Source organism: Myzus persicae, unplaced genomic scaffold (assembly GCF_001856785.1).
Source record: "Myzus persicae strain clone G006 unplaced genomic scaffold, MPER_G0061.0, whole genome shotgun sequence".
In the NCBI taxonomy this organism is placed as follows: Eukaryota; Metazoa; Arthropoda; class Insecta; order Hemiptera; family Aphididae; genus Myzus; species Myzus persicae.
In genome coordinates, this window is record NW_019102076.1 from 197,930 (window position 1) to 212,853 (window position 14,924).

The 14,924-nt window shown below is 27.7% G+C and overlaps 1 protein-coding gene across 1 annotated transcript; it reads left to right on the forward strand.

Annotated features, from left to right (window-relative positions):
* The first annotated feature begins 6,161 nt into the window (after positions 1-6,161).
* Positions 6,162-13,561, forward strand: LOC111031150 (probable multidrug resistance-associated protein lethal(2)03659). Its single transcript, XM_022310979.1, has 26 exons — positions 6,162-6,238; positions 6,323-6,406; positions 7,136-7,246; positions 7,320-7,454; positions 7,590-7,800; positions 8,058-8,280; positions 8,340-8,496; positions 8,558-8,696; positions 8,767-8,874; positions 8,982-9,251; positions 9,311-9,475; positions 9,555-9,676; positions 9,744-9,841; positions 9,902-9,987; positions 10,067-10,452; positions 10,532-10,800; positions 10,875-10,954; positions 11,018-11,168; positions 11,284-11,390; positions 11,451-11,574; positions 11,668-11,838; positions 11,946-12,073; positions 12,148-12,393; positions 12,498-12,670; positions 12,758-12,998; positions 13,093-13,561. Exons 1-26 carry the CDS (start codon positions 6,231-6,233, stop codon positions 13,126-13,128), a joined length of 4,029 nt encoding a protein of 1,342 aa, XP_022166671.1. The 5' UTR covers positions 6,162-6,230; the 3' UTR covers positions 13,129-13,561.
* The last annotated feature ends 1,363 nt before the right edge of the window (positions 13,562-14,924 follow it).

Below are 14,924 nucleotides of genomic sequence, written 5' to 3' on the forward strand. Positions count from 1 at the left end.
AAACAAACGTTTGGTAAAATGTATTATCATATCAGGTATTCCAAAAAGAATGTATATTATAAAACTGGAATTTCACATCGTAAATATTGAAACGATCTAAAAGTATAAAATTAAAAATATGTCATGTTACTTAGTAACTAGAGAGAGCAACTAATAATAGCAAAATCAAAATCTATCCCTGCAACTGCCCGTATGACGATGCGGTGTATGAGTGTATGACAGTCGTCCGAAAAATGATAAGAGTGGTTGTTCTATGGTATAACAGCGGTTACACTGTGACCAACTTGAGGTGGTGTTGCACAGCAAGTCGAGGGATATTTTCGATTTGCGGAGTGGAGCGACGGCGCCGAGGAGCGTAGCGACGAGTGCCGCTAACAAGGCATCACTGTAAATTATATCTTATTGGGGGTATCACTGCTGGATCTGGTACATTATGGTAAAAGTCGTGATATCAACTTCCGTATCATTTTTCGGACAATTGCACCCGACCCATAACGATGGTCGTCTTCATTATCTGATACTCATTTCACAGAATTGTGTATAAAATTTAAACAAATAATAATTATCAATAGGTACTCATTGTGTTGAGCCGACGAAAATAAAACAACATTCATGGACACACATTCATAATATATTTATATATATTATATACTTATATATTTTATATTTATAATATCTATATAGTGATCATTACTTATTTGTCATTAGTGGCAGTCATTAATATTATTTCAAGTATTCAGAACTCGCCGTTCTCAGTTATCACTTAACAACAAACTCAGTGACTTACTATCTTGATTCTTCGCCTGTGAATAATTGTTGAAGAACTACGATTTTCTTGTTATTTTTATTTCGTTTATTTGTTTATTTTAATTATGAAACGGTTTGTACAAGTTCTAAATGCTGGCCCATCGAAAATCCAAAAAACAGGCAATGATTCAAGTTCGCAATCAACCGAAGAATCAACTAACCATCTGATAAATACTTCGAAATTGAAGTAAAACTATAAATTATGCAAATCTACAAGAAATATCTTTCCTAAGTTCAAACAAAAAATACAGACACTTTAAATCAATACCCTATTATTAAAGAGGTATTCCTAAAATATAATATTACTATTCCATCCTCAGCACCAGTTTAGGCAATCCAAGTTTTGACACCTTGATGTAACAGGTTAAATAATATAACTTTGGATATGATTTTATGTTGTAGATCAAAATAATATGGCTTAAACCATTATTTTTTTTTCAAATGTAACCTTATTTCTGTAATTATTTATCAAGTCAGAGAATGCCTCTTCATATATTCCTATGGAGTTTATTTAAAAATGAATTATTTTGTGTTAATTTTGAAAATGTTTTAAATGAGTTTAAAAAAGCATTTATTTTATTTTTTCAATAATACTACCTTATTTATTTAACTATTTATTAAGTCAGAAAATGACTCTTCGTATATTCTTATGAAGTTTATCTATAAAATAAACTAGGTGTACTGTTTTTTAAAATGTTCTAATAAAATGTAGTACTGTTATCTTTACCTTTATCTAGATAAATTATTAGTTGTCTATTCCCAACACTGATTATTATTAATGTCATATTATATTCTAGAAACCCAAAACAATATAAGTATACGACAATATTGGAAAATACATAGTATTAGTAATAATTTAGAAAATTTGTACTGTGGTGTTAGCACCTACTGTACATTATATAGTGTATGTACATAATTAATATATACATTATTGGATGGCCTCAATTCGTACATATTACCTTTCATAGACCCGGGCTGCAAATCGTATGTATCTCTCGTAAGCCCGAGCCGTAACTCATACGTTATTTAGGGATTGGGCCCCAACTCATCAACACCTCGTCAGTCACGGAACGCTTAGTTTAAATTTTTTATATTTCCGGACGGAGTTTACAAACCCATTTTTGAACCTGTATATTTTTCGGGTGGAATTTAAGTGCATCTTTTTTTACTTGGATATTTTCCCTGGTGGAATTTACCATAGACCTTATTGTTACCTGTTCATTTTGGGTGGATTTTACAATTTCCCAAAATTATACCATATGGTTGCTGGGCGGAAATCAGCAAGTATTTCCTTATATGATGTATTCTAGGAATCGAATGTGATGTTGTAAGTTCATTTTAAATTATATGACCAGTGTTGTTAAATATTTTCAATAATTTTTAAAATTAAAAATTTGTGAAACCGAAGTCCCACAGTTTTGTCTAACATTCAGCCAGTAGTCTTATATGGTTATTTCTATATCAGTCTCCAGCCCAATTAAGGTATGATGTCACAATTTTTTTTATAAGCACTTAAAGTTTAAATGTTTGATAACATATTTATCTAAATCACAAAAATTTGCAAATTATTTTGTAACTTGTAAAAAATTATATAAAATATTAAATGTATATAGCTAAGGTTTGACAATGTACAGTGAGGATACATATTAAAATGTATCATAAGTAGTTAATACTGTATCCAAAAGTTATATACATTAGATTCCTTTTTTTTTTATATTATTAGTTCAAATTTAGACAAAATTAGAAATTATTTTTATAAATAATAATCATTTTAGGTATTTTGCTATAATTTAAAAATATTCTTTTGAAACTTTTAAAGCATATCGTTTTATTTTACAAACACGATTGACAAAAATTAATTTAACCTACTACTTATATTACCAACATGGAAATAACTAATATTAAAATAAATGTCTATAAATAGAAATAGTATCATAAATTAATATACTTAGTAAAAAAGTCGATAGACTTGTCTTTGTTCAAGCCTCGGAATCGTTTTCGTATACACTAAGAATTTTCACACATCCCTTACGGTGAACCAGATGATTCCAATTATGCAGCAGACCTGTTGAGCAGTATCCACTTCCCCTTGTTTTCTATTATTATCTCTTAATAGTTTAAGTTTGAGGTAACCACAACAATTTATACAATATCAATGTTGTATTTGTAGCCTGCAGGTAAATATCAATTAACTTAATAAATCATACATTGATACAATTTTTGCGAACAATGACTTCTTTTATAATAAAAACATAAATTTTATGAACTAAGCGTTATAAAAGGAATCGCGTTATCTATTATTATAGATTAAAATGTACTATTACATGCATAAATAATTTATTAATACAATAGTTGTTACATTATAAGTTGAAACAATATTAATCTTCATTGAAAAAATATTTATAAGTTCAAACATTATGGTGCATACTATTATTATGTGCAATCGTTATTTATTTATTAGGTATTTATATTTATATATTGATTTTATTAATACAACGGTCTAAACTAGTCTTTGTTGAGTATGACCTACCTACCCTTGACAGGTACAAGATGTATAAGATGAATCATTCATTGATTCATGTATCATTTCATTGTATGGTTTTTCGATAACTACGATTTAGTGGAGCAGAGTAGAGATATTAAAGATTTTTTGATTACTGCTATCATCAAGAGCCAGTTCGGCGTAAAAAAGTGGTATTGGCCAGTAAAATATTTTTTTAATATTCACCACACGTGAAACCTAACTCCTCCAGAGCATCTGAAATATCAGTTAAGATTGTATAATGATGAAAAATACGAATTACTACCTTGTGTCGGCACTACTTGTCATGAGGAAGAAAGGTATGTAATTCTGAACTAGTGTCTAGTGCTCCAATATTGTATAGAATATTAGGTGACTGGAGTGAATTATTAAAATGATGGCGTGGACTTAAACAAAAAGTTATTAATACCCGTGAGCTGTATTAATTTTTTGTGAAATTCTAAAAAAAATAATGATGTTCTTTAAATGAATCACCAGCCGAGAGGCGAGAATGGACTTTTGTTCTTTTAGATTTTTTGATTGTAGTTAGTTTTTCATGCTCAACTATATTGCTATAAGACGAAAAATACGTCAGATTCAGTTTTACCATCTTCCGTTGATATAACAGCAAAACGATTGGGTGGACAGAAAGATTTGATTTTTCCCCATGTTAAGGAAAAAAGAATAGTTTAAACCCGTTTTGTAATTCTTGAGATCTTTCACATTACTTTAGGAGTATCCTGAAACTTAAATCGTTATTATTTTATTAACTATCCAATTTCATCGAAGTTTCATCAACTTCAAATGTCTTTTGAAAAAGTTGCCCTCATGTATTTTTTTTAGATTTATAGTTTTCAGTAAGAACTAATTAGAAAAAAAGGTTTATTACATTCTACAGCCCATGCCTATAAAAATTTAAAATCGTATACATTTTTAACTTCAAAATCGAGCATATCATTTTTAAATTTTAATATTTCATTGATAAAAGCTTATGTATGATTGTATGAATACTGAACATTAATTCGTGAGTTTTATTTTTGAACAACAAAACAATTTGCAAATTTGCAAGCAAATCGTCAAAATTCTAATTTCAAACACTATAGAAAAATCAATGTCGATTTATGTTTAAATTTTATATTATTATATAATAAAATAAGCAAGTATCATTAGGTAGTGGAAACGTGTAAAGTAACAAACAATAGACACGAAACATAGAAAACATTTTACTAACGCATTGTTAGTTTTTATTAAAATGTATATTGGATGCACAATGAATAGTTTTTTTTTTTTAATCCATACTCTTAAGTTGTGTCCAAAAACCTCAAAACGCAATTTTTTCTTAAATCACTATTAATCAGGTAATAGAATATGTTTTTTATGTACTTCCATCACTTGTCATCACATTATTACCAGGGTATTATCGGGACTTATAGCACTAAAAAGCACTAAAATATGCGCTTATATATGACCCGATAAACTTAAAAGTATGCGCTCAAAATAAAAATAAAACACATAAAATGTCACTAAAAAAAGGATTTATTTCATATGAATATAAAAAAAATTGGAATTTAAATATAATTATTAATTTAAAAATTTAAAAAAATTAAAACAAAATCTTGAAAATTTGGTTTTGAATGTTCTGAAAAAAAAAATGTGCACTGTTGCTGTTTATATCGATCACTAGATAGATTATTTCATAATTTTCCGAGCGATACGAATGTAAGAATGTAGATAATCAGACGTTTTTCAATTAACTATTACAGATGACTACATGGTTTTCGATTTATTGAGTATTTATAAATCACGTTCATGTGCAACATTTTTGTGACAGATAGCTCTAATTAATATATTTTGAACAATAATATCCATCAATCCTTAAAAACCGTTAAATATGCATCAGTATAAAAAAATAGTATGCAAAAACTTTTGAAATATTCAAAAAACCCCAAAATATGCAAAAATATGCAAAATAAAATTTTATATTTGATTTATCCGTACTATAAAATGTATTTGTACATCACTCTGCTATATTTTACATCACCTATGATGGATATGCAAATGCTATAAATCCCGAACCCTGATTATTACATTAATATTATTATTATTTTTTTGTGAATGGCGACAATATCTTAATTCCTCTTTAGATAATAATATAGTATTATACAACTTAAAAAATTGATATCGAAAATAAGCTTACTATGGCTTGACAATATATCATAAATATCACCTTACACTCAAGTACCTACACCTTCGATTCTTTTTGACGCAACACAAAAATAATCAATCAATTGTTTGATCACCGTAATGCACTGATAAAGATAACACAACATATCATTGCAGGCAGGTAGGTAATAAATATTTGTAATTCAGAAACATACATTTTATATCTAGGAGAGGTCGTACTTGAAAACTTTCTAAAGAATTAGTCATTATCAGTTACAAATAGTTGACTAGGCAGATTAAAGAATACAATTTATGTGAATAATATAAATTATAAATTAACAACACCACTTTTCTAATCATAATATTCTTTTTCTAAAACAGTGCGTAAGTGACTTACCATGAGACATAATATTATTTTCAAATTTAAACAGGTAACTTTACAAGCAAAATCAATTCTCAAAATGTTATCAAGAAATTGTAGAATTTATGAATAGTAAATTTAAACAATTTTGATGCAAGTTATGTTTAATGAAATTTGTTAAGATAAATTTACCAATGTATAATATTAACAACAAATATTTTTAAAATAAAAGATTTAATTACCTTTGTTGTAAGTTTAAATATTAACTAACATTGTGATTTTTTTTATTTGCACAAATTACTAAGGAAGAATCAAATCAAAATACGTAATACAATATTATGTTCTTAAACCATTAATAGTTATCATTCACTTCACATCATGTACAGGTCAGTTATGAAATATCTATTATTAATAACTTGAGTATATTATTAGTGTAATCACTATACATATTGCACATTTTACTTTTTTAGAGTTATAACGGATGCTGATAATAAAGTCACACGGCCTCAAAACCCAAGAAAAAATGCAAATATATTTGAAATTATTTCATTTAGGTAAATAAAATTTAATCAATGAAATTATATTAATTATTAATTCTCAATACACTCATATTAGAATCCAGTTAAAATAATAAAGTATATGTGCGTAATTAAAATCAGCTGAATTAAAATGAACGTACGAAGAAAGAGATGACTTAAGTATTGAAATGGCTTGTAAGAATTATAGGGTGAAAATACGTAAAATACAGTGTGCGCGGGAAAAAAATAATTTAAAATATAAAAAATTCTAAAATGAATATACTATAACTACCCCTGCTGCTATGCAACATGTGTTAAAAGATGAGGTAAATTAGTGGCTGCGCATATGTGCTTAAATGCGCTCTGGTATCGTTTAAGGTTGTTTAAGATTACTGATCATTTTAGGAACAAGGGTATGCAAATATAAGGTTTCTTTCAAAAATGAATTCAACCTGTCTATAATATTGCTAATAAAAATAATATTCAGATAAAATAAAATATCCTTGACTAACACACCCACAAAGACACACAATGTCTTCACTCAGATGAAATGTATTAGTAACATACACTGCCCTTCCTCCCATCTAGGGAAAAATTGTATCTGTATGACAGTGTTAGGTAGAATGTTAAGCGGTTAAGTATTGATAATTGGTGACTTAATTCTAATTCAAAAATGTATATAATTTTTTTGAATAAAATGTTGCCAAAACAATATTAAATAATAAAAGGGTTTCTAATGTCCTTGAGTATTTTTTTTCTTTACAGCTGGTTGTTAAACATATTTAAGATAGGACAACAAAGGGATTTAGAAGAAGATGATTTATTTACGACATTAAACGATCACAGTTCTTCATTGTTGGGAAACGAATTAGAAAAGTAAACTCATCAATTCAAAATTTTTTTGTGTATATTATTATTTGTAATTAACTTGATTTAATTTTTACTGAAGAAAATGGAGATTAGAACTTGAGAATGCACATAAGACAAATCGGAATCCTAGTCTAGGAAAAATTTTGATTGGAATATTTGGATATAAATTTATGCTTTATGGAATTATGCTCTTCGTCGATAAAGTTATTTTGAAGTAAGAATTTAATAGTTGATTTTTTTATGTCTTAATTATTGACACCAAGGCGAAATCCGGTTTGTTAAGGTTTTGACATGGTTCAATAACTATAACATCTTTTATGACGTTATTTTACATATTTTTTATGTACAGAATATCCCAAGCTCTATTTATTGGCGGAATATTATCATATTTCAACCCAGATAATTCTGAAAAAGCGAACTTGGGGTATTCATTAACATGTGCGATTGGTCTAGCATTGAGCATGTTTACTTCAATAATTTTGTATCATTCGTCACAAATTGAAATTTTACATAGTGGAATGAAAATTCGAGTTGCTTGCTGTTCGGTTATATATAGAAAGGTATAATATACATTATATACACTTAGGAATGAATTATTGTAATATGAAATCAATAATAAGAGGTTCTTTCAATTGTTTAATATTTAACCAAATTACTTAAAATATTCATCAAATTTTTAAAATAAATTATGTATTTTCATATTTCAATATTCTGTTACGAAAAATATTAATGATATTTTATGCCATTCAACAAATACATAATAAAATAAGTTTCAAAAATGCTTATGAAATTTAATGAATATATATTTTGTACCCAGTCATTACGCCTAGGTCACACAGCTATTGGTAATGCCATAGTCGGTCGAGTGATTAATTTGTTATCAAATGATGTAAGTCGATTCGATAAATCAGCTACATTTCTACACTACCTATGGATTGGCCCACTTCAAGCAATTATGGTCACGTATTTTTTGTGGCTGGAAATTGGTGTATCTTCGTTAATAACCATAGTTATACTATCTATAACTATTTTGTTTCAAGGTTTGTGGAAAGTTTGACTAGCAAAATTATGTGGTTAAACAATATTGTCAAATTTACAGCAATATTGGGGAAAAAACTTAGAGAGCAACGAAAGAAGACAGCTAAAAGAACTGACGAAAGAATACGTTTTATGAATGAAATAATTTCTGGCGTAAAAGTAATCAAGATGTATACTTGGGAAATACCTTTTGGAAAACTAATTAAATACATAAGAAAGTACCTACCTATGATTTAAAATATAATGAAATGTTAAATATAAATATTTATATAATTTTAGAAAAGAAATTCGACATATACAAATGGCAATGTACATAAAAAATATTATGATATCGTTAGCATTGATTCAATCAAAGTTCCAACTATTTTTAAGTATTTTGTCATACGTATTGTTAGGAAATTATATCTCAGCACAAAAAGTAAATTCAAAATCAATTATTTCTTCAATGTAACAATATTATATGTACCTTTTATTAATTACACTCATAGGTTTTTATCATATATACTTTGTATACTATATCACTTCATCCCATAAATTGTTTTTGTCAAAGTATATCGGAAATAACCGAATTACAAGTTTCGATCAAACGCATACAGGTATATATAATTGGTAATATAGACTTAAGTCTGTATTAATTATTTAACTAACTCAATTTTTAAATCAGTATTTAAAAACAAATATGATACTTAATTTTCAAATAAAGGATTTCTTATTACAAGATGAAAAGGATAATCAATTACCAACTACATCAAAATCTGCTGAATCAATAAAAGATTTAACAAAGTGCGTTTCAAATGAAAATGGCGTCTTAAGTCATCACAATACAGAATTATCAAATACTCATAGCATCGTATTGTCAAAAGCAACTGCTAAGTGGACAGATAATCAAACAAGTAACACTCTAGAAAACATTAATCTGTCTGTACCATCTGGTCGATTGGTCGGCATAATTGGTCCTGTGGGTGCTGGAAAAGTATGACACAAATTACAAAAAAAAAGTTATCAGCTGTTACATTAAAATGTGTATTGCAGAGTTCATTGTTTCAAGTTATTCTACGAGAATTGCCACTTTCCGAAGGCTCCTTAGACGTCCATGGTGTAATTTCTTATGCATCCCAAGAACCGTGGTTATTTTCTGGTTCTATAAAACAGAATATCATATTCAACTCACCAATTGATGAGTATCGTTATAAACAAGTAATACATTTAAACCTAAAATACGGTTACTCTAAAATAATTCTATGTTTGATTTCCTTATCGGATGTATGTAAAATAGGTAATAAAAGTATGTGCATTAAAAAGTGATTTCGAAAAGTTCCCATATGGTGATAAGACAATTGTAGGAGAAAGGGGAGTTACTCTAAGTGGAGGACAAAAATCAAGAATAAATTTAGCTCGGTAAAATTAAAAATACAATTATTCATGAAATACTTTGTTAAGTAACTATATATATTTTTTTTTCTAGAGCTATCTATAAACAAGCCAATATTTATTTGTTGGACGATCCTCTTTCAGCTGTAGACCCACACGTCAGCAGTCATTTATTTGAAAAATGCATTAAAGGTTATCTTGAATAACTTTGAACCATATAATACAGGATTTTTGTACATTATTATTTTACAGATTTCCTTAATGAAAAAACTTGTATTTTAATCACACATCAAATACAGTACTTGGCTAAGGTCGATCAAATTGTTCACATGGATAATGTAAACAATATGTTATGATACGTTATATTATATTCCCGAGTACGTTTTCAAGTTTAAAATATTGATTTTTTTTTTGCAGGCAAATTTAATAGTGAAACGTACTTATGAAGAACTTCAAACGACCGATTTAAGCTTTCTGAAATCTCTTCAATCTCCAATGACATCTGATAATCAATCCATGATTATTAATAATGAGAATGATTTTAATGTTGCCAAAAAGTCTATATTTGATCGAAAAATATCTGCAGCTAGTGATGTGTCATTATTGGGTGATAGTAAAGAAATAACAAATCAAGAAGAACAAGCGAAAATAACTGAAATTCGATCTTCAGGAAATATTTCATGGGATACCTATTTGGCATACTTTGTAGGTGGAGGAAAGATAAGCACAATATTATATTTAATATTTGCGTCTATTTTGTCTCAAACAGTAGCATCTAGCGGAGATCTATGGATTACATATTGGTATTTTTAATATTTAATGACATGGTAATACTTACTGTTAAAATCGTTTTATATATTTGTTACTGAATATTTGAATTAGGGTAAATCTAGAAGAATCAGTATTTCATAATGAAAGTCTGTCTACGTCAACGACCAAAAACTCAATGAACACAATTTTTATGTGGTCAATTAATCGAGAAGTGTGTATTTATGTTTTTGGTGCTATTACTTTATTTATAGTAATAACAATCAACATTAAAACATTTGCTTTTGTAATGGTGTGTATGAAAGCTTCCACGAATTTGCACAATAATATATTTAGCGCTTTAATCAGAGCTAAAATAAATTTCTTTAATACAAATTTGTCAGGTCAGGACTATTTTAATAAAGTATATTTTGTACTATTTTTGTTAACTGAGTATATATTTAAATTTATATTATAGGCGCAATTCTTAACCGTTTTTCCAAGGACATGGGTGCTATAGATGAAACGTTGCCACAAATAATGAACGAATGTTTACTTGTAATATAATTATTTTAATATATTTGAATTATTGTTTATTTATAATGAAATTTTTAAAATTAGTTGTCATTGCATTGTTTGGCAATTTGTATTATTGTTGTGTGCATTAACATTTACCTGATATTACCCACCATCATCTTAGGGTTTACCTTTTACAAGATAACAGTTTTTTATTTGTCATTGTCTCGAAGTGCAAAACGGCTGGAAGGAATAAGTAAGTAATAGTTTTAAATTATGAACCAAGTACTTATACTATATATAGTATATAGTATAAGATAATATAATATATACGTTTATAATTTAAAATAATTGTTATCTAAACATTCCAGCTCGTAGTCCTGTCTTCACTCATTTAAATGCGAGTATTCAGGGTTTAACAACTATTAGAGCATTTAAAGCAGAAAACATTTTGTCAAATGAATTTGATGCTCATCAAGTTAGTACTACAAACCAATATTAATTCGTGTGTGCTTATATTTTTGAGGTGATTTTATAGGATTTACATTCTTCGGCATGGTATTTATTTTTAACGTCGAGCAGAGCCTTTGGATTTTGGTTGGATATTATTTGCTTCATCTATACATCTATAGTCACATTCAGTTTCTTAGCATTTACCAATAGTAAGATTCAATTTTGTGTGCACTGTACATTATAATAAAGATTTTTGTTTATTATTATAAAATACAATTTGACTCCACCAATCCTCTACCCAGGTATATCTGGAGGAAATGTTGGTCTTGCTATAACACAATCTTTTGGACTGGCTGGAGTTTTACAGTTTACGATGAGACAAGCAGCTGAATTAGAAAACCACATGACATCAGTTGAGAGGGTACTAGAATACACGAATATCCCGCAAGAAGGTTCTATTGAACCAAGCTCTGGTAAATTGTACTAAATAATTTCACTAAATTACTATTTATTATTGAGAGTTAAAATCCATGATAAATAGATATCTGTACTTAACTCGTTTTTTAAATCACTTGATTAGATAAAAAACCTCCATTGGAATGGCCTTCAAGTGGACAAATTATATTCATCAACTTTTGTATACGATATGATCTGAATTCACCGTGTGTTATAAGTAACCTCAATTTAAACATAGAATCAATGCAAAAAGTATATTTAATTAAAATTATAAATACCCATCTGAAGAAAGTTTGTAGAAGTTTTCAATGCTATTTTAAAATTAGATAGGAATTGTTGGCAGAACTGGTGCAGGGAAATCGTCTTTAGTCGGATCATTATTTAGATTAGCTTTCCATGAAGGTAATATCATCATTGATGGTATAGAAATTCATGAACTTGATCTGTATGAGTTACGGTCCAAGCTCACCATTATACCTCAACAACCAGTATTGTTCTCAGGGACAGTTCGAAAAAATTTAGATCCATCAGAAAAATACCCAGATCATATTCTTTGGAACGCCTTAGATGAAGTAATTATTTTAATTTTTAAATAATATTTTAATTAAAATGTAATGATATCTGATCCAGGGATGTCACAGAAAATTGTTCTCAATAAATATAATTTTTTTATTAGGTCGAGCTTAAAGACGTTGTTGACAATTTACCCGATGGTCTTAATTCAAAAATGTCTGAAGACGGTTCCAATCTTAGTGTTGGTCAAAGACAATTAGTATGCCTTGCTAGGGCTATTGTTCGAAATACTAAAATTCTTGTACTGGATGAAGCCACTGCTAACGTTGATCAACAGTACTTATTAAACTTAATAATATATTCAATAATTAATGCACAACAAATATAAAACTCTATTGAATTACATTTGGTTTGAATTTCCAGAACAGATTTATTGATTCAAAGGACGATTAGAAACAAATTCCGAACATGTACAGTCTTAACAATTGCTCATCGGTTGAACACTGATATTGATTCGGACAAGGTGATTGTTATGGATGCAGGAAAAATGGTCGAATTTGACCACCCACATAATTTATTGCAAAATAAAGAAGGCACTTTTTACAAAATGGTAGAACAAACGGGACATGATACTGCTGATTTATTACATAGATTAGCCGCAGAGGTATAATTTTATAACTTTTATGTATAGTACCTAATATTCTTACACTGAAACTTATAATACAACGCCACATTAATTTATTGTTTAATTGTCATAGAGTTATGAAACGAAAAGTTTAAATATTAAAACGTAATCAAAATTATACATTAAGAATGCAGATCAAATCTCCAAGAAAAACTCATAATAAGTAAATTAGTACAAATATTAAGTAATTGTTTATAGTTTAAATTTAAGATAATCGGATTTGACATAATGTTTAATATAAGATAACATCAATAAAATGTTGTTTTTTTTTTTGTAAATTACAAATCAGATTAGTATAGACTATAGATTGCAGAATGTTGAATAATTTGTCTTGTATTTAATCCCCGTTAAAATGTTGATAAATTATATTTTACTTTATAATTTTTAACTGTTGGTAAGAATACTTGTAATAAGTGATTGCAACAAATAATTATATATTTGCAATACATTATACTAATGTATAAGATTTAAATAAGCATATGTTATTTAATATACTATGTTAAGGTCTGTAAACATTTTTAAATATTTATTTAAAAATTATACTCTAATTATGGAGCATATTATATTCTATTAACTAAACCTCTGATATATTTAAATTACAAAAGCTTAAAAATAATTGTTTTTTGATAAGCTAACCTTCACACCAATTTAGTGACACACTGCTGTGAAAATCAACTAAGTGTTTTAAGAATAATTACTTTAATTTTTCAATCTTAAGCCGTAATAATTATTATAGCAATGCTGTATATTTTCTAGATCTACTTGCCAAATACTTCTATTTTTTTATAACCAATAATATAGAAAAATCATATAACTGATTATTGTCATGTTATAAATATAAAATATAATATTTATAATTCATAAAAAAAAATTTAACAGAAGGGTTCAATGTGCATACAGAGCACAACTATTTTCATCAGTATCGTCATCGTCAATTGTATTATATAATAATAATAATAATCGCTTTCTTGAGTATGTTATTATTACCGTTTCGTCATCTCTTACGTCGCGCGTTCTGACAGTACTGCAACATACGCCAGCCGGATGATCAACACTATTATGCTGCAAAACTCTGTAACTTAAAATAACCAGAATAATCCGTAAAATAACCAACTATAAGTACCTTACGAGATCGCTCAACAAGTTTTTCAGGCGTTATCATTTTTGAGAGGTAAGTAGATTAATTGTTTTATTAAAAACGAAATTTCCAAACGCTTATTTTTATCAAACGATAATAGGTACAAGACAAGTATCTAATCGACTTTTTCACGTATTTTAACAAAGTAGCAGTGAGATATATTTTAATTACGAGTATAAAAAAAAATGAATGATAATAATAATTGGAATTTGGAAATCGGTCAGAGTTCAGTAGTTAACCGGAACATAGTCGACCAATTAAATCTTTTTATTGGGTCCATTCCAAACATCATATTTTAATCAATAGAAAAAAAACAAACATAAAACTTATTTTAAAGGATAGTCTAATGTAAAAATGATGAAACCCAGCTACAGGTATTTTTTAAGACACATTTGTAATATTAATAATATTGTGGAATAAAAGTGATATTGAGATGAGAAGTGAGATGAAAGTGAGATAATATTTCTTTAAAATAATATGTCAAATTAGTTATAAATGAAATTGAAAAACTATTTAAAATGAAGAAATAAATACATTATTTAATACTATTAATTTTGGTAGCTTAAAATATATGACAACATAAAAAAAAACATGAGGGGGCAGGCTAACAATATAGAAACCCTCTGATATATAATACTGTAGGTATAGGATTTTTTAGATGCCACCAAAAAATAATCTACAATAGCATGGAACATTTTTATCAGAAATAAAAACATTATACATCACCTAATAATAGATTGTTTCATAATAATCTTAATAATAAAAAA

Excerpts from the sequence above, each read along its gene's own strand:
- LOC111031150 (XM_022310979.1), top strand. Across the intron at positions 7,247-7,319 it reads TTGGGAAACGAATTAGAAAA|AAAATGGAGATTAGAACTTG; the intron begins GTAAACTCATCA and ends TTTTTACTGAAG. Across the intron at positions 7,801-8,057 it reads GTTCGGTTATATATAGAAAG|TCATTACGCCTAGGTCACAC; the intron begins GTATAATATACA and ends TTTTGTACCCAG.